Source organism: Astatotilapia calliptera, chromosome 8, assembly GCF_900246225.1.
Source record: "Astatotilapia calliptera chromosome 8, fAstCal1.2, whole genome shotgun sequence".
NCBI classification, from domain to species: domain Eukaryota; kingdom Metazoa; phylum Chordata; class Actinopteri; order Cichliformes; family Cichlidae; genus Astatotilapia; species Astatotilapia calliptera.
The window spans coordinates 948,091-968,634 of record NC_039309.1 but is presented as its reverse complement, the minus strand read 5'-3'; the positions used below and the strand labels follow the sequence as shown (position 1 = coordinate 968,634).

Here is a 20,544-nt window from a genome sequence, read left to right as displayed (position 1 = left end):
TTATATTGCAGGGGAACTACACCACCCGCCACAGGCTGTGTTACAAAGTTATAACGTAAGCTGCTCCTGCAGGTAACACCTGCAAACATCAGGCTGTAAAATCAGCCTGTAGTCATGTGACAGGTTCTCTAACCTGCAGAGGAAGCGTCTCATTTCAGGCCTGCAGACGACGTTTTACTGGAATCACGTCATTTATTATTATTTTACACGTTAATGATGCTCATTGTAAAGGATTTGACTTTTATTAGCAGACACTGAAGTACAGTGTGTGTGTGTGTGTGTGTGTCTGCAGGCCCGTCACTTCCGGCTCTACAGTCAGGAGGTGGTGGAGCTCGGTCACGGCGTCTCCTTCCTGCTGCTGCTGCCCGCCGCCGATGACGTCTGCTCCGCCCCCGGACAGTCCAACCCCTACACCCCGCTGTCGGGGTTCCTCCACCTGCCCCTGCAGATGTTCGAACTCGGTAAGAGCACGCAGCAGCACGTTACATCGGTTTGATGGCACGGTGACTTTCAGGGATGAAACATCGTGGTGGATCTAAAGGTGGAGCAGACGGCTCTGCTGAGAATGAAGCAGCGGCGAGGTTCATGAGCACGGAGATGCCGAGAACGACCCACTGAGGCGTTTTTAAGAGACGGAGACGCTGGGAAACACGGTGAACACGTTAGAAGCTACCGAGCAGAACTTTCAAGACCACGAGCTCAATGGAACGAGACGACTGCAGAAGGCCTGAAGAACGGGGATGTGGAGCGCCATCTCCAGGTTTTAGGAAGTCTAACGTTCCAATCAGGCCGTAACCAGGGAGCGAGCGTGTTGGAGAAACATCACAGAGCAGCAGCTCGGCGGTGCATTCACATACACCAGCTCTTACAGGAAGTCTTCAGCCGACTGTCCCGCAGCAGCTCTGAGGCGGGCTCTCAGGTTTACGGGCTCGCTGTGCAGACGTGCGGCAGAGCTTTGGGCTTTTATTGTGGCGGGATGAGCAGCACAGACGGCGGCACAGACGCTCGGGTCGAGCATTATATCAGTCTGCAGCCAATCACACTGAGCAACACTCGCTCTGTGTACGCACTGCTGCTCGCCGCGCCGGCCGAGTCAGACCGCCGCGATGCTTTGAGTGTCCTCTCTCACGTCCCCTTTCCTTTCTCTCCTCAGTGCACTTCTGCACCTACAAAGAGAAGTTCATCAGCCTGTACTGCCGCCTGTCCTCCGTCCTCGACCTGGACGCCCTTATTACCCAGCAGGCACTGCGGGAGGCCATCACTGACGGCGAGGTGGCCACGGCCAAGCAGAGGCACCAGCTCATCCTGGATTACATCCAGGTAACTTTTGGTCGCCTTTAACCTTTTGACCTATAAATTTCCCAGCATGCATTTCACACACTCATCATCACCTTCAGGTTTAAAGTTCTGACGACGAGTTTTCTGATTTGTACCTGAGACGCTGTGGCTCAGGTTTAGTCTTCTTCTCACGCTGGTTCGTCTTTGCTTCCTTCAGCTGTGTCCCTGGTGGGTGGAGCTTCATCCTGAGGAGAGCGTGCTCTGTAACGTCCTCATATTTCAGCTCGGCGTGTAAGATGAACAGATACTTGTTGTCCTGGAGCAGGTCAGCGGCTCTCTGTTTGCTAGTTCATGGAAATGTGAGGCTAACCAGGCTGTGAAACATTCAGGGAAGAATTTTCTGAAAGATGTGGGAAAATTCCTGAAATGAACGTGTGAAACTCAAACACTGCTGTGAGTCAGCTGACCTCAGATTAAAACGCCCTTCAGGCTCGTAAACGTCTCCGCTGCATGAACGTTAATCGCCCGGCAGCTCATCAAACAGCCTTCGTGTAATAGATCTCGTTTTCTCTATGATTTTATTTCAGTTTTTCTCTGAGAAGCAAACAAACTGAAAGCAGACGAGTCTGTGATCGATCTGACACGTTCATGGAGGCAACAAAGAGTCGGTGCTGTTAAACAGTTTGTTTCTCTGCTCTTGGAAAGCTCGCCGCCGCCGCCATCAACGGAGCGCAAAACCACAAGAGCTGGCTCCGATTGCAGCGCTGCCAGAGCGTGTCAGGCCGTCGTCTCGCTCTCCGGCTGTCATCTGAACGCTCGGGGGGAAAAGTAGACGACCACAAAATGCTCGGAAACTAAAAGCAGTCAGAGCGCGTGGAGGGGTGGAGCTTCCGTCAGGCGTCCTGAGGACAGTCATCACTTTAACTGTGAACGGTCCAAAACTTAATGTTCATCTCTCAGAAACAGAGCACATCTGAGACAACAGCTGGTTTCAACATGTAATCGCTGCCACGCTATCACGTACACACACGTTACAGGAGTGACTGATTTATTACATATTTATAAACGTTCACACACTGAGTCTGATTGGACAGTTAGTTTAGGCTCAGCTGCAGCGATGGCGAGCAGATCGATCGCAGTTCCTGTTGCTCGTCCGTCTTCGGCTCTCTCAGTCAGCTCTTCAGTGAACCCGTATCGCTGGTCTTCATCAGGACGTTTCTGTTTCAGGAAGCAGGTTTGGCTCAGCAGGAAACACAAGCGCCCAGACGGGCGTCGCTGCGGTAACCGGACACAGATGCTGAGGGAAGCGACGCTGAGCAGAGTGCGGCGTATCTGCCTGCGTCGCTCTTGGTGTGACATCATGAAGCTGCAGATGGAAACTTCATCTTCAGCTCGGGAAGCTCGTCACCGCACAGCTCTCTCCCTGAAGCTCCACGCCACCCCGATCGGCGTGAAACCTCCAGCATCTTATCTGCAGTGCAACGGCTTCGAACTGACTTCTTCTTACTGCCGTGCAGCTTTACAGATGTGCGAGCAGATTCATCATCACGACCAACTTAAGAGGATTTGTGGGGCTCAACAACTTTCCCGTCTGAACGCAGGAAGACTTTTTCTTATGTTTCTTTAAATGTAGTAAAACTGGACCTGATGGCTGTGATGGCTCAGCCCAGTCTGTCCCACTGTTACTGCAGAAAGACAGCTCCAGCTTATACGTGCTGAGTTTGTGTCGCGGTAATCACACACGGGCGTGGCCCAAAGCACCGAGACTCGCTTCCACATGGACTCCAGAGCGCTTTAAAGGTGAGAACGTGATCCGATCCATCCAGGTGTGCGCTGCAAGTCTGAGCTAAGTGCCTTCAACGACACTGTGAGCGAGCTCCAGGTGACACGGGGAGGAAAACTCGCCTTCAACAGGAAGAAACCTCCAACAGAACCAGGCTCAGGGTTTAGGGCCAATCAGCAACTGAACCGGCTCACCTGGTTTAGTTTTCTGTGCGTGACAAACCGAACCCATCCAAAGATACGGAGCAGAGGAAAGACAGAGCAATGAAACAAACCAATCAGAAACTGACATCATCTGTCCAGAGACAGTAAACCAATCAGAAGCCTTTATTTGTAGGACGTTGACATCTTTTGTGTACCTGCTGCGGGGCGCGCTGGCTCAGGTGCGACTTTTGTTGTCGAAGGATTCGTCATTTCTTTGGCGCGTTGTGTTTAGATTTGACGATGAGAAGCTGCAGATGAGCCGCGGACTCGCGCTGCGTCGCTTCATTTCCTGTGGACGCGGCGCAGGGCTGATGTAATGGCTCACATCGATCCGGGCTCAGCAGCAGCTCTTTGTAAACGCTCGGCAGAGACGTGCCGCCGCGCTCTGTGGGACGAGCAGGAATCTCCTTCGTGTTTTCCTCGCAGCAGACTCGCCGCATTCTTTCCAGTCGAGTCATCGCCGCTGTCCGTCTCCCCACCGTGTGTGTCGGCGGTCGGCTGACTCTGCGAGGACCGCGGTGGGCCTCGGCCTCTCTGACAGCAGGCTAATTACTGCTGATCACACTTTACTGCCGTCCAAAGAAAACATGTTTTTCACTGTTTCCAGATCAGATCACATCAGCAGTTTAACCACTTATGAAGAAATCCTGTCACTTATGTATAACACGCGCTGGGATGACCTCACTAATGTGCACAATACAAAACAGAGAACTCCACAGTAATATGTCACTAAACGGGACGACGCTGTATAATAATCTTTGTTTGTTTTGGACTGTTTCAGACAAATATTCGTAATAAGCTGTGACGATCCCACTGAGAGCCCACAGATGAAAGTCTCATGAGGCCATTTTCTCTTTAAAGTGGTCGTTTTTACGTCTTTTCCACTGGAACAGCACAAACTAACTACAAGCTGATGGATTCAAACTTTCTGTTTCTGGGCTGAACTGCAAAGTATTTGTATAAAGTGTTTTTAACCTTCCAGCCAAATTAGACTTTACCGAGTGGACGTGGATCCGGCATATAATTGTTCTCCGTGTCTTCATCATATGTTGCATCCTAAACAACGTGCAGGAAACACCTGAGACCTGAATGTTGCTGTTAGGAGTGTTACACAGGAACGCTGAGGTGCTGACAGTGTGGATGCATGACTCCAGAGCCAGTGGGTAGAACGTTGTGCTGTGGAAGCGTCACCATAGAGGCGGGTGGTGGTCAGATCAGTGGGATCGATAAGCAGGCGGAGCTACTCTGCAGGACCAATAGGATGAAGAGTACAGCCGATTAGACTAAAGCTGATTGTGACATCAGCTGATCGCTTTTTGATTTGCCTCCTTTCGTTCCACCCGAGGCACATGTTGACTTTACCTTCGTGCACAGAGCGTGCACGCCACAGAAAAACTGTCACTCGTGTTTGTTCGATAGTGTCAGAGGAGGCGCCTGTGACTGACTCCTGTTCATAAAGTTCCACTTCCACAGCTGAGCTCAAAAGTCCCGTTAAATACATGAATGTAGTTTTCAGCATCAGTAATGTTGTTATGACAGAAAGAAGCCCAGTAAGATCTCTCACAGTAGAACCAAACTCTTCATAATCAGGCTTCAGTCATCACAGTGGTTATCGCCTGATGCCATAGACGAGTAGATCATCAGAAAAGCTCTCTGGTATTTGAGTAAAGCTGTAACTCCTGCTGTGCTCCATGCAGCCCCCATCGAGCTTTTTGAGGGCTAAACTTGTTTTTTCTGCGTCTCTGTAGCAACTGGACGAGATGCGGCGGGACCTTCGCTGGATTACGGACGCCCTACAATACGCACGCTACAAGCAGCCTCGAGGCGGCGTGCCCATCACCTGCTTGGTGGATGCCAGCGTTCCTGAGAGTGACTCCGGTCAACAGAAGACAGACTCCACTTCCTCAAACATGGACTACCTGCCCACACCGTCTCCTTCCCCAGAGCTCCGCCGGAGGAAAGCCATCAGCGGTGAGGCATCGCTCAACAAATTAAACTTCAGGAAAACAAGAAGCACTCAAAGCTAACGTTAATCCTCTGTCATCTAGAGTCGCTGCCGGGCTCAGATGAAGATGCATCCTCGGAGGTGTTCCTGCCCACAGACAGCGACTATGACTCCAGCGATGCCCTGAGCCCCCGTGACCTGGATCTGCTCTATTCTCCGGGCCAGGATCTGTCCCAGCAGGCACTGCGCTTGCTGGGCGGCAGCGCCCCGGACGTGCTCCAAATCAACGAGCTCCGGTGATTAGTGCGCTTTCTTTAACCCTGCACGTCTTCGTGTGCGTGCACTGATCACTTCAGGCTGTAGATCAGAGTCAGTCCACAGCGCAGCGCTGTTACCTGACTAGGATGCGCCCTGCACACCTGGTATCACCTCGCAGGCCCACCCTCAGAGTCACATGACGTTTTTTGTTTTCATCTGAAGTGAATCGTTTTCATTTCTTTAGATTTTAGCTTCTTTGAGTTGTTGAGCATCAGTATCAATCCTCCAGCAGGTCCTCCATGTTGTTTGGGTAATCTGATTACTTTCCTCATGGTTTCCACTCAGGTATAGCGTGTGCCCGGCTAAAGACCTCCCCCTCTCCCCCGTGGTGAAGGATCCTAAGGATGCTCCCCTCTCCTCACCTCTCCTCCCTCGCGCGCCCTCTCGCTCTCGAACCCTGCCCACCTCACCCTCCCTCCCCCTCTCCCCCAGGTTCTCCAAAGATCTTCCCCTGTCCCCGGCTCTGTTTGACACCACCCGGACTCTGGAGGGCCTCTCGCTCTCAAAGAGCCACCACGAGGGCCCCGCCCCCCTCCGGACCCTCGCCAACCCACCCGCCAAACGTAAGATCCTGTCCAGGAGCCACCGCGGGCAGTACTTCAGTGGGCCCCAGCGCTGGCTCAGGGGCCACAGCGGGGAGAGTCACACCGGATCGTTGTCAGAGGGAATCTACACCAAGCAGCTCGACCCCGACCTGCCCCTGCCGAGGGACCTGCCCTCCCCGGATGGCACCACCTATGTCAGCCACGCCTCCTGTGTCCTGGAGAGCCGCAAAACCCGACATCGGGAGCCGCGACCGCACGTTCGCAGGATATTCGTTGAGCCCTGCAAAGAGCTGTCACCAGGCCACGAGAGGAGGGGGTGGGAGGAGGAGGAGCAGGGGGCAGTGGTGATGGAGAAGGTGAGGGCCGCAGGCGTGTCGGTGGTCGTGGAGGGGGAGGAGCCAGAGGGAGCCACCGCCCAGGAGGTGGACTCGGATGACCAAACCAACTCCCAGGTGTCGGAGATCCTCAGCAGCACGCTTTAAGGAAGAAGTTCTTCAGACATATGTAGGCATGATGTCACTTCCTGTTCTCTACTTAAGCAGATTTTCATGATTCATAATTCATAATAATCCTTCTTTATCTGGTAGTCTGCATTCCAACCTCTGTCTGAAACAAGCTGTTTTAGCTCCTCCCCTTTTAAGCAAACACTCTTCTGATTGGTTTCCTCTCACAAACAGAAGGTCTAAACAGTAGGTGGGCGGGGCCATGTAACTGCAGTGTTTAGATTACTGCACTGAGCTCATTATTGGAAACTTTGGTCACGATCAGTATAAACATTCAATACTGTAACAGTCGACAGTTGTGAGAAACTATTTGTTTATACTGTTGACCTGAGGAGTCGCCCCCTGCTGGACATTAGAAAGAATGCAGGTTTCAGATCCATCATTATTCACAGTATCTCAGCTAACTATTCCCCGCCCTTCCTTTTTTTACCACAGTGGTGATTGGCCGGGCGTGTTGCTGACGAGCTGCCCTCCGACCTCCGCAGATTGTAAACTCAACTAAAGTTGCTGGTTCAACTCTGCCACGCCTCAGAACCCATGGCATCGACTGTTACCCAGGAAAAAAAGTCAATGCAACGACAAACCAAGCACTGCTTCTCCGACCAGGAACTTTGCACAAGACTCTGCATGTCGACCAACAAAAAGAAAAGAAAAAAAGGTGGTTTGATTGATTGTTGCGCTTAAGAAAAAATCCCCAGTTTAGAGTTATTTTTTGGACCCCGTCCTCAGAGCATGGATACCCACCCTCGACTTGAATGTACGGTTCAGCCTGTTTGTTCGTGGCCGTCTGTGACGATCCAATCCCGTCTTTCAATCACTGTTGTTCTGAGCTGCTCCTGTGTGCTGTCCTGGTGTTAAAAAGAAGAAAATATATATAAATATATTAATCGCTGAGTGTTGAGCACGGAAACGGCCTCAGTCACTAAACAAAGACCACTAAAACCTTAAAACATGAAGTATTTTTATATTTTCAGGTTTAAAGACCAACTATTTTACCTGGAATGTGGATGACTAGTCAGAGCTGTATTTTGTTGGCATGAAGTAGTCTGTGGTGTTGTTTTTGTTTGTTTTAATCTTTGACTGAAGCTTTACGTCCATTTTGTGCTTCCTTTCTCGTTCGGCATGATGATGTCAGGGAGTCTGTGGGTTCCGGTTTAGCCTTCGCCGTGTGGTCAGACCTGACGGTGTTTGTGCTGTCTTTGTTGACTTCTTGTTCAGCTTCTTCCACGATGGCGGTGTTTTCTCTTCTGTTTTTTTCTTTTTTACTTAAAACTTGCAGCAGCTCCATCTGTGTTGTAGAGAAGTGATGTAGAGTGGAGAGCGGTTTGAACATGCACAGATTCTTAACGTATGCACAGTATTTTAAAAGTGCATTTTTAACGTTTGCACATAGCGATTATGGAATTAAAGCTAATTAAATATTTGATTAAATTGGGCATTAACTCTGGCAGCTTCTACCACAGTGACTGTACAAAGGTCAGTTTAATGTCCTACAAAGGGTTGACGATAAGGCGTCAGCTTACAGGTTTGATTCTGTCTCCAGATGATCTTTAGTGATGTCTGAAGATTTCAGCTTTACAACCAGACGCGCAATAAATGTACCAACACGTTTCTGCTGCAGCTGTCTCGTTAGCACAGCTCATGGTGTAGTTAAATCATTTGTTAGTTTTCATACTGAGAGTTACAGAGAAGATCGTTACCAAAATCATGTCCGTGCTAAAGGTTATCGCCAATATCTGAACGGAAGCTGAAGTCATTTAAAAATCAGGATTATTGAGGTTTCTCGCGTGATGTCATGAACACGTCGTCTGCCGTGGGCGAGATGCAACCACCATGGTTACTATGGAAATGTGTATTCCCGAACTGATTGGCCTTGGTTCCTGAGGTCTTTGGTTGAAATGGGTTGCCAAGACGGTGGAACACCAAAAATGTCTTAGCGATCACTTGTTGCTCACAGGTTGTCTGTAGTTTTTCATGTTTGCTAACTGTTAGCCCGGCTGTAGTAAAACTTGAAAAAGTGCGATGTGAACCAGAAATGATGGAGAAGGTTTGTGTCATACTTTGGACAGTGTTTGTTTTCAGGTCTGTTTCTTCCATTCGGACTAAGACCGCAGCAACATGTTAGGAACCAAAGTCATCACAAGGAACTTTGGACAGTTGGAGAATGCACATTTTCCTTAGCAAGGGTTAGTTACCACTGATCGGGCCGTAGACCTGCGTGGCTGACACTTTAGTAATCATTTACCCCTCGCAACTGGTCTGGAAATGATCAGGAAACAACCGGTGGATGGCAGATGGTTTCAGACTGGTCTCAAGTCTTATAATTATCTACGCTGACTCCATGATTCTCATGTGTCTACAGTGGTGAACAAGTCACATGGTTAAACCTCAGTAACCTGTCATTTCATAGGCTAAAGTTCCCTAAAAAATCCAAAGAACGTCATGTTTATCTTTTGGCTCCACATGACGACAAAACGAACGCTCATGTTAGAGCACTAGCTAGCATTAGCCAGAGGAAACACCAGTTTTATGTAACGAACATAGGTTAGCCAAACAGGACTATCAGATAATTTTACGATCTATCCACTATTTTAACGCATTCAATTTAGTTACTTAAGCTAGCTAAACTAACTAGGACCGCTTGCCAATGTTATTGTGGGCGAAAACTGTGAATCCTAATTAGCCAGCTAGCAAAATTATCATTATTAAGTCTAAGACGATTGAGTTGAAGCAAAAGCATTAAATTAAAAGATGTGGTAACGTAGAGGGATTAAAGGCAGGGCGGTTAGCCAGCTAGCTGTAACGTCACACCGGCTATTCAGTGGAGTTCAAACATTTACAGCATTTTCTGTCAGTACTAACAAAGGTTTCCTGGATCTGCCAACAGTTCTGAAGCTTGACACGAGACATGATTTTGGTATCGAACATCTGACTGTCAGCATTAGGCTACGTCCTCATATACACGGGTATTTTTTAAAGCAAGGATTTCTTTTTGAAAAATATCAAGAGCGTGCCAGCAGGTGGCGATATAAGCCTCACTGCATAAAAATGCTGGCAGCTCAAAAGACTATAAACAATAAATGTTTACTTTGGGACCAAAAGGCCCAGAAAAAGTCACATTAACTAAATGCCTGTGTACATGTGGACAGGACCTTAAGCTAAACCAGTTTATAACGATTTAAATTTTGTTTTTGTACCTGTGGCCATCACATCTTCTGATTATGTACAAGCAAAATTAATAAAGACTGATCGTAGTCATTCGATGAGTATTTGACCCGAAAATTCAACCCACCGCGTGTCGTACTGTGAATTTCGATAGTTCTACAAAAAGTCATGTTTGTGTTTAGCTGTCGACGTTCACGTTAAACGGCTATTCTAGTTTTAGTTTCCTTGTGTACGAGTACAAGATGACGCCAGCTAACGTTACATTAGAAATGTCATTTCCATCCATGCCTCATCAAACTCAAAAACACTGCAAATGGGGAACACCGTAAAAAGTTTCCGTCAACATTTCTTTATTTGAATTTAATGCTTGAATTGAAAACATGAAAGCTGGATGGAAACTTGACTGATGACTACAAAGGTGTTGGCTACAGCTATGGAAATAAGAGTTGTAATAAACAGCAGGAAGGAGACAGTTTCACTTCATTAAAGTAATGAAAGCAGCAGCCGGGTGACTCGCTCCACAGTAAGTTGAGTTTATTGATTTTGAGGCTCCTGTTTGTCTCACAAAGGCTTTTATTCTGAAAGGCTGAACGCCTAAACTTTGTTTGTTTTTATTGATTTCACTCTGTCTTCATGTTTTCTTTCTGCTGTTTTTATCACGTCTGGTATTTTGTCGTGATGTGCGGACTCAGAAACGCCGAGTCGACCTTCTGTTTGTATATTTCTGGATCACCTCCATTTATCTAAAAATGCCTTTTGCGTTCACTTTGATGCCACTTTATTTATTCGCAGCAGACGTTGATGACGTGTTTTTTATGGACTGCTTTACAAAAAGTGTTCATGCATTTTGACATTTTGCAACCTCACAGGAATGGATGTATTTTACCAGCTGAAATAAACTCATGTTGATGTCGTGCACTTCAACCTGCCACCTGCTGTTTGTGAGGTTTGTGCGCTGTGCCTGTGGCATTCTGGGTAAACAACACTCTTTATTCCTTAGGTGGTGTGTTCAGTCACAGCTTTGCTTCAGAAAGCTCGGGTTTAAGGCAGCTGCAGTCTGGATTAGGTCTGGTTTAATGGTGACTCTAAATCGGGTTTTATACTGGCTGCCATCGGGCTTAATGTAAGTGTAATTAAGTTTTTCAATAATTTAGACATGATAACAGCTTAATGTCAGCGTTCAATCTGAATTAAAGCTTAACTTTAAATCAGGTCTAACCTGAGCTTTAAGTAAAAGTTTAATCCAGGCTCTAAACCACATTTAAAACTGGTTTTAAATCTTCATACAACCTCAAATTGGATTTAAGTGTCTTAAAGGAGGCTTTAATTCAGGTTTAATGTCAGCTTTCAACTGTATTTAATTCTGGCTTCAAATTAGATTCATGTCTTGCTGTGAACCAGGTTTAGCTCTGATTAGAAGGGATTTATTGTCTCTGCAAAATCTGAATCACAGGTCAGAACAAAGGATGACAGAGTCTGGCACAGCGCGAGGAAGCATGAACACAGTTTCACGTTTCTGAGCTCAGAGTATTAAACTGTAGAACAGTAAAAAGCCACCGAGCGTCACTGTGGACGGTGTTTGTGGTCTCTCGGAGGTCAGCCCGTAGGTGTTGGAGGAATCGGCCGAGCTCCTGAGCTGCACGCCGGGCGGCTGCGGTCACAGGACGCCGTGTGGGAGGGTGTGAACCAGCTGGAATCTCACACCACCGCTGGGAGGGAGTTTTCCAGCTGGAGCTCCCGGAGCATTCAGGAGCGTCGGTCCAAGCCACAGGATCGCCGCTCTGCAGGCAGGACGGTCCAGCAGCTCAGACTGCGAGCTGAGCAGACGTCAGGCCTTCATTCAGTTTCACCACAGCTGTCACGAGTTGCTTAGAGGATCCACTCGCAGGACTCCTGGGTAGCGTTCAAACAGAGATAGTTTATTTACAGATCTTCACCAAGTGTATGTACAGACGGTGCGAGGTTAGTGCTATATACAAGACGTGAGGGGCAGGGCTCCAGGGAAAACGGGGAAATCACACACGCGCTCAGAACAGCCTCTCTCCACTCCGCTAGCGACCTGTCACTCCTTCCACACTCCACACGGGGAAACACGGGGATGGGTCCGGGGAATCTGGGAACACGTTAAGTCTCTGGGACAGAGGCACGGGAAACTTGAGCTAGGTGTGTACTGACAAGAGCCTTCACAACAATCCAGCATTGAACAGCTGATCTCCTCCTAATATACCAGCTGGTCTGATGAGGCCCAGGTGTTCCCAATCCAGGAAGGCGTGGACCGAGGGCGTGAAGCCGCCATGAGTTCCGCCCCAGCAAAACAGGGGAGAGGAAAAAGAGAAGAGAAGGGGGGCTAAGAGTGAAGAGATGCTGATTTTGCCGATCCCGCAGGTCGTGACAACAGCTCCATGTTTCTGACAGTGGAGCAGAATGTTTCAGTGAAATTAGAGAACAAGTGTCCGTTTCATCGCAGCGCCTGCTGTTACCGACGCTTGGTGGAAACGTTATTATGGTCTGAAACAGGCGCCGTGGAGGGACGACGTCCTGTCCCGAACCCGTCACTGACCAGTGTTTGAGGGCAAAATCGCTAAAGGACGCCGATGCTTTGACATGCTATGATTCATGAAAATTAAAACAAAATGTGTGGATTCAATTTAACTTCATTTATTTAACAGCTGTTCACAACAGGCCTGCAGGTGCTTTAAGGTGGAAAGCAAAGGCTCTGCAGTAATGAAGCCATGCGCCTGCTGTAGTTTTAAATGACGAAGCAGGTGGAGATCATTTTCAGCTCGTTCACTTCCAGTCACTCATGACTCTCCACGTAAACGCCCCCTGCTGCACTCCGGCTGAAGTGCAACCACTTCCTGTCCGACTACGGGAACTCGAACGGCGGCTCTGTCCTCGGCCTCTGACGCCGACCCTCGAGAACACTCGGTCCTCTTTAAGCCGCCTCTGTAATGTTGAAGTGTATTGTTTTGTATTTGAATCTGTTTTTCCTTTCAAAGTCTCCTATATGAGCAGATGTTGCGGCTGATGTGAACGTGCTGTAATAATCCTTCTGTTTCCTGCTTTTCCATCAAACTCCCACTTCTGGAGTTCACTCTTCTCGGTGTCCTCGAGGCTTTTGGGGTAAAAACATTACGTCACCTTCTCATTCACTTATCATCAAAAGCCTCGTAGTGCCATTAGCATTCTCCATAGTTTCCATTTAGCCGCTGTGTTCCTCCCTCGTCTTTCCACTACAGACAGATCCACATGTTCTGAATCACGTTTTCCTTTGATTTTCCGAAGCCGGGCTGCGATACGGCCCAGCGCAGTGGATCAGTGGGTTTCCAGCCTTTAGTCGGGACTCCTGCAGGTCCTAACTGCTCCTCTGATGTTCAAATATAACGTTAGCGTAATCTTAATAACGAATCAAAGGGCCTCCCAGGATGAAGGAGAAACAGGCCGGCTGCTTCGTCCGTGACCCGGCCAGATAAAACCGGGAGCGGGGAGCTGTTGTTTGTTGTTGGTGTAATTCTGGCTTTGATGGTGAGATGACCAGGGCAATTTGGACGGTCCATTTGGGCGCGAAGGCTTCAAGGTGGCGGGATCAGGTCAAGCGCAAAAAAACAGACACGAAACGGGCCGTTATCAGAGGTTTCAGCCCCGCCCTCCCACCGCCAGAATTATTGTTTCAAAGAAGCTGAACCCCGGACACACGAGTCGAAGCACAGACGTGCAAACAGATGTTTTTCTGATCGCTTTAAAGCAGAACACACTGAATAAATTTACCTGTTAAATCTCCTCAATTTCCCCAATAAATCCTGACTGATGCGTCAATAAAAGCACGAGTGCGTGTTTGGCTTCAAAGTGAAAGCAGGAGGACGGAAACGGTCTCAAAGGTCCATTTTCCACGTTTCCACAATCACAGAGAAGACCAAGGACGCGACTCCCATCACGTCAGCAACAACAACAACAGCTCGAGCTGCAGAATGAATGAAAACTGCTCTGCCGGGATTCAAAGTTCAGGTTTTTACACCTGAGTTTAAAATAATCGGACGAGTTTTTTTAGGTTCTTCAGGATGTTTGGCCTCCTTTTATCCAAAAGGATAAAAATACAATTTCAGAGTCGGTCACATCAACAGCCACCTAAATTCGTTTTATAGGGTTAAAGACGCTTCAGTAATACAGAGAAACTATCAAACACTCGGCGACAGTGGGAAAGAAAAACTCGAGCACTGCTCTTCACCAGGTTTGCTCAAAACATCACCAGATACATGAAGAAAGATCTGGAGTTAAATCCTCCTCATGCTGTGGGGCAGGTTAGCAGAGGTTAAAATATTTGCACTGTGATGAGTTTAAAGACCCGAGGATTTCATCATTTCGTGATTTGATTCATGCTCTCAGCCATGAACGGTGAAGTCGCTGTGAGGGTTAGCTCCCTGAGCATGACAGCCGACGCAACGACAAACCATTTTACGACTTTCTCGATCTGGACGCGTCAGTAATGCTCTTATTTGGGACATGAAGGAGTGAAGCTGTCGTCTGAGCTGATGTTTGAACCAAATGTGTTTTTTTTCACCAGATGTGAAGCTCAGACGGTTCCTCAGAGCTCGCTGGTGCCTTTCCCTCCGACCTGAAAGGTGCTTGAGGTGCTCTGCATCCATCGCAGCGTGGACTCGAGTCCCCCGGGGCTCCTCTGTGGACCCCGATGTGGAAGCGAGGGATAAAAGGTTTACAAAGAGAGGCAGTCTTATCTTATCTCACTGCCGCTGACTTCCTCCCCACACAGATATGACAGTTTAATGGCGCCCGTCACATGCTGCCACCGGCCACAAAATTACCCAAAATTCAGCAGGAGCCGGAGGTGGGAGGGCGGCAGGGGTCACAAAGAAAACCTCGACTGTTTAGGGAACCTTGCAGAGCTGGACGTGGATAAAAACCATAAATCAACATCTTTGTCATCCATCAAGATCTTCAGAGTCACAGTTTGAACTCAGCATCTTTCCACCTGCACAATCAGGTTTATTCTGTCCACAGCTGCAGTCTCTGAGTATTACACAGTATCTAGTGATCATTCGTGTGGTGTGAACGATCAGCTGTATGTAAGACATTTATTTTTGTCCTGTTTGGAGGTCTCTTTCTAAAACACCTGATATGTACATGAGAATAATAACTTTATGAATTCAGAAATCACCTTTCAAAGCGAAGTTTATGAAGTGAAGCTGGAGGTTCAGTGTCAGGTTTACAGAGTCGGTAACGATGAAGCTGACAGCGGAAATAAAACAGCATGAAACAAAAACATTGCTGCTGCCTCGTCACCAGCAGGTAAGGAGGCAGAAATAAATGGAGCGCTGCTTTAAGCCTCCTGGGCTGCGTTCATTAAAGAGGCGTGTCTGAAGCCTGTCACATGAGTCCCAGCGAGCTGTTGGCTTACAGGTGTCCACGCTGCTTCCTGTTGGGAATCCTGGCAGGAAGTAGTGCTCCACGCTGCTTGACCTGAAGACTCCGTCAGGGTGGCGATCGCAGAGCTCTCACCGCACCACTTCAGCTTCCGCCTGATGTCCACTCTGACTTCACGACCCTTCCTCACATTTTCAGGCTGAGGGGACTGACGAGAGTCTGCTGCACGTCGTCACCGGCAGTAATGAATGTGACAAAAGACATAAACATGAAGACATAAAGAAGATGTTAATCTGAATGAACCTTCTGTAACAAATGTCCTGCTTTATATAAACAACAGTAAAAACGGGGTTTCCTGAGGACAGCAGCAGGAGGTGCTCACTGAACAGGTTTGTGAGGAGTGACAGCAAGAGAAAGAAACTGATATTAACAGAGTTTACAGATTTGGGACAGCTGCTGTTCTGCAGTTCTGTGCATGTTTTGAAATTTACAATGTGTTATATCTATATCTATATATATAATAATGTGTGCCCTGTCAGTGCGCCCCAGGGCAGCTGTGGCTACAGTGTAGCTGCCGTCACCAGTGTGTGAATGGGTGGATGACTGGATGTAGTATAAAGGGCTTTGGGGTCCTGAGGGACTGAGTAAAGCGCTATACAAATGCAGGCCATTTACCATTTATATTTATTATATTTCTTAAATGCAAATCTATTTATTTGCATTTACTAAACAAGGTAAACAGTTGATTTAACAGGTAAATGTCAAATCAAAAGCGACATTTGACCCCTCAAGGTTCAGGTTCAGGGTGCAGATGAGTCCACATCCTGTGCAAAGCCTCTTCCAGATGTTTGTGTAGCTGCTCTGTAATGATTCAACTGATCTGCAAAAACTACAGGAATTAACCTCTAAAATATTTACATAGAAAATATTGGAGTGAAAGCAGAAAGTAGCAGAGTAACTGGCAGTAAATGTACTGAGTTACATTCCTTTCAAAGCTGTGGGGGGGGGGGCACCTCAGCTAAATACACCCCTGCAGCCAAGTGGCATGTGAGTACTTCCACAGTACTTTGGAGTATTTGTACCACTCGCGCTTTTACTTCATGTCTGTGCTGACTTTATGAGCTCACCGTCATCACGCGTGGATTCTTCCTGGTGCTTTCCTCTCCTCCTCCTCCTCGCGGTCACGCGCTTGTGCGTGAACTTGGAGTATCTAGGGAGGGGGTGGGCCCGGCGTGGATGACATCAGCACCCTGCAGGATATCTGGCTGCAGCGAGCGGAGGCTTCACTCGGGCTTCGGGAGAACCAGCAGCAGCATGCGGACCGCGCGTGGAGTCCCGCGCGCCGTGGACCTGGACACGGACTGCGCGGACCCGTCTCTGCGCCCCGCGCGCTCTTACGGTTGCTAAGGTCTTTCTGGATACCTGCGTGGGGGTGTGGCTCGTGGACATGGAGCCCTCTTCCCTCCTGGCCGTGTTGGCGCTCGTGCTCTCCGTAGGCTTTGGGACGGAGGAGGGGGCGTGTCAGCACTGCTTCCTGCTGCGGCCGGTCCCCGGGGACGGTCTACCGGTGGAGGCTCTGCAGGAGGACCCGGACCCAGCGCTGGACCCCACGGAGCGGGACCTGAACGTCACGGAGCTGCGTGGCTTGCTGGGAGCCCGCTTCGACCCGCGCTTCATGTCCGCATCCCCGCCGCAGGAGCCCCCGGACTCCCCGGGGGTCCCGGAACCGCCGCGCGGCCGGAAGCTGCGCCGCCGGCTGCAACAGTGGCTGTGGGCGCGTGCCGCGTGCCCGGTGCAGCACGCCTGGAGTGACCTGGGCGCGCGCTTCTGGCCGCGCTACGTGAAAGTGGGCAGCTGCTCCAACAAGCGCTCGTGCTCGGTGCCCGAGGGCATGCTGTGCACGCCCGCCAGAGCCGCGCACGTGACCCTGCTGCGGTGGCGCTGCCGGCGCAGGAACGCGCTCCGGTGCGCGTGGATCCCGGTGCAGTACCCACTCATATCTGAGTGCAAGTGCGCTTGCCCGAGCTGAGACTCTCCACTCACACCCGCATCACACCTGTACGTGACATCATCACAGGCGTGGACAGCAGAGAACAGACTGGTTTTATTTATTCATCACGGCATCCTGTAAAATCACGTGTTTGACTTTGTCTTCTGTTCGAGAAACAAAAAAGTGTCAAATTTGTTTTTGCAAGAAATGTAAAATGTTTTCTGTCACAGCAGCCAAAACCCTGAACGCAGCGCGCGCCTGCGGATCCACAGACCGGCGCGCGCCTGCGGGTCCACGTGGAGTCAGTCTGCTCAGAATAAGATCAATGCAAAAGATCCAGAATCTGTTTTATGTCCTCAGAAAAGTACAAATGGGTGGAAACGAGCAGCGCCGCAGGAACATTTGTCACATTCAGGTGACTTTACGTGTTTTTTTCTGCTTGATTTAAGGTGGAAATGTTTGTTAAAGGAAAACCTGCAGATTCCAGCTAAATGATGTAACCGAGAAAATTATTATCGTTTATTATCAGTGATTTATTCTTGTCATTTCTTTGGAGAAATAAACACATTTACCACAAGGTGGCAGCGTTTTAGCAGTTTTATATCTGTGTTGTGTTTAAATGTTTGTGTTTAATAGAGACGCTGAACGCTTCCTGTTCACGAAACAATCGCTGAGCAAGACAAGAACGTCGTTTCGGTACGAATGAGTTAAAACTAACATGAATAATGTGGGATCGTGTTATTTAAACCAGAGTTTCCGCTCACAGGCAGCAGGGAGGATGGAGGGGCGGTGGACGGCTCCAGCAGGCTTTCCTCTGCACGTATTCAGGTGGAGCGCACACCTGTGCCGCTGCTGCTGCTGAACAGCTACAGATTTTCTTTATGTTCTTCCTGTAGGTTGAAGATTAAGATTGAAAGATTAAATTCTATAAATCCAGCTGATTATTGTCCATCAGAAATACGTGCGCGACTTCTCATCAGATTCACGTCACGCATTCAGCTTCAGTCTGAACCTTTGATATAGTTTTATTGTTTGTTGTCTTTATGTCCGTTTTCTCTCTAAAATCCTGAAAAACTTTGAAAACATTAGTGAGTGAGGGTGATGTCAGGATGCAGTTTGGAATAAAAAAAACTTTGTATTGTTGAAAAAACAGCAAATCCTCAAAAACAAAAGAGCTGAAAGTGTAAAATGTTTGAGAGCAGGAAGAAGCTTTGATCCAAACGATTTAACGCTCATTTAGTTTCAGTTTAAAACCTGCAGCAGCGGCTCAGAGACGAGAAGCTTCTCTGTGCGGTCGCTGCCACAGATCTGTGTCTGTAAATCACTGCGAAATATTAGAAAACATCAAGTTTGAGTGGTTTGCGTAGCACAAAGACTTTAAACCAAGGAAATCAGTAAAAATGTGAGAAACAGCATCAGTCCAGGAGCTCGCAGATCACTGAAAAACCTCCCGGACCCACTGACACAATCAGTGACCCTGAGCTTTGAACCGCGGTAAAGTGAGCCGTCATTTGTGAGCCGCGGTCAAGCCAGCCGCTTCTTCTCCGCCGCATAAATTTCCTTGCGCTTTTACACCAGTCTTTACGGTAGCGCCTTTTCGCTTTATATCCTGATTGAAAGGCTAGACCCGCGCACACGTGCGCGCGCGCACACAAATTACAATGGAACAGCCCAACACAGCCAATACAATTATGGAAATTTCAAAAATTCATTAAAAATCATCCTGAATAGTTGAGGTCCAACTTTCAACATGTTCCTTCTCTGGGACACCTACTGTACCTCTGGGCCAGGTTTAATAATTGTTTAATATTGATGGATCAAAAGTGCCGCTGAGAGAGTCATGACAGGGACTATGAAGAGACAGCATATTTGCTTGTCTTCACTGACTCGCTTTGAAATCCAGACTCACACCGGCTCACTCCTTGGCGGCCGCTTATCGGGGCCTGGAGCCTGGGGCTCGCTCGGGCCACTTCGGAGGTGGGGTGCCCCCGGCCTCTCGGCCTGGGGCTCGGTCACTCAGGTACAGCTGGCTGCCGGCGGAGCTCACGGGCGCGTCACTGCAACTCCCCCTGGCTTCTGCTCCGCAGCTGCTGAGTGAGCCCTCATCTGGGACTCTCCTCAGCTCTTTCTGGGACAGTGGCGCGGCTGCCCCTCTGTTGGTCTTCCTTGGTCTCTTGTGTTCTGGGGGCCTCTGGATGTCTGGAGTTTTGATCTCCTCCATACCTGCTTCATGCCCTGGAGGATGGGGCTGTGGCCCCCCCACACCCTCTAGCAGATCATTACATGGAGAAACCTTTGGAATGCAAGCATGCTGATCCACACAGGTGTGCACACAGGTGTACACACGGGTATTCACAGACGCGGACTACAGCTTTCTTGGCTGCTGCCTCAAAGCACATTGTGCGCCGTCTATCTTGCGTGCTGCACAATATCGTTTATTATTTAGTATCTACTGATATCTACTGCTAGCTAGTTCATTGTGATGGTGCCGTTTTTTTTATTATGTTGCTCTTTGTTGTTTGCTTTCTCTTCTGTTTTTTTTCTCCATACAGGTGACCCAGGTGTTTGTTTGTTTTTTTGTTTTGTTTTTCTTTCTTCCCCCTCCTTCTCACCGTCTCTTCTCCCCTTTGGTTTTCTTTCTCTCCCTCTCTTTCTTTCATTCTTTCTCCCTGTCCTATCCCCCAGTCATGTCTGTCCCGTTTGTAGCAACTGAAAATAAAATAAATTCATAATTATAATAAAGGTCAATCAAATGGACCAATATGGCAAGGCCATGATGATCCACTTGGTAAAATAAATCCACTTGGCATCTTTCTTGGCCTTAAGACAACAATTCTGATGCTAAAGATCCAAACAGGACACAAAAAAAAAAAAAAAAAAAATGAAATCCAGATTTTAATTTTGGAGTATTAGGTGTACTTGTGGTTCCTATAGAATTTTAAGGTTGAACGGTAAGTCTTCATCTCTTAGACCTCTCTTCTGTGGATAATAAAGTTGAATTCTATTCTATTCTATTCTATATTAATTCAGAAGACAAACACCCGTCTCTGCTTTTGAGATTAGCATTAAAACCCTCCATTTTGACAAATAATACAGTTATAGTGGATCAGGTGACCCTGAATCTTCCCTTATTTGTGCTGCAATAAGCCTAGGAACGGTGGGCTTCCCATCATGTATGAATTTTTTCCTTCTTTGCTCGTTCTGTGTTTCTACACCTCTCTGCATTTAATCATTAGTTAATATCTCTTGCACAGTGTGTATGTTGTCCTGTCTCCTTTTCATCAACCTCAGCCAGTCACAGTAGATGGCTGTCTCTCCTTGAGCCTGTTTCTGCCAGATGTTTCTACCTCTTCAAATGGAGTTTTTCCTTCCCACTCACACTAAATGTTAGCTCATATGGGTACTTAAATTGTTGGGGTTTTCTTTGTATTATTG

General features: G+C 48.2%; 2 protein-coding genes across 2 annotated transcripts in view; both read left to right on the top strand.

The window, feature by feature from the left end:
* The window catches only part of ankfn1a (ankyrin repeat and fibronectin type III domain containing 1a), a 108,321-nt gene extending 97,650 nt beyond the window's left edge, over window positions 1-10,671 (top strand). The window contains exons 21-26 of the mRNA XM_026177781.1: window positions 293-461; window positions 1,154-1,320; window positions 5,013-5,235; window positions 5,313-5,505; window positions 5,813-6,576; window positions 7,011-10,671. Coding sequence (XP_026033566.1) covers window positions 293-461; window positions 1,154-1,320; window positions 5,013-5,235; window positions 5,313-5,505; window positions 5,813-6,554 — 1,494 coding nt within the window. The 3' untranslated portion in view covers window positions 6,555-6,576; window positions 7,011-10,671. The remainder of the gene's footprint in view (window positions 1-292; window positions 462-1,153; window positions 1,321-5,012; window positions 5,236-5,312; window positions 5,506-5,812; window positions 6,577-7,010) is intronic.
* Window positions 10,672-16,359: 5,688 nt separating this feature from the next.
* nog3 (noggin 3) lies at window positions 16,360-17,678 on the top strand. Its single transcript, XM_026178513.1, has one exon. The coding sequence runs from the start codon at window positions 16,567-16,569 to the stop codon at window positions 17,146-17,148; it is 582 nt and encodes a 193-aa protein (XP_026034298.1). The 5' UTR covers window positions 16,360-16,566; the 3' UTR covers window positions 17,149-17,678.
* The last annotated feature ends 2,866 nt before the right edge of the window (window positions 17,679-20,544 follow it).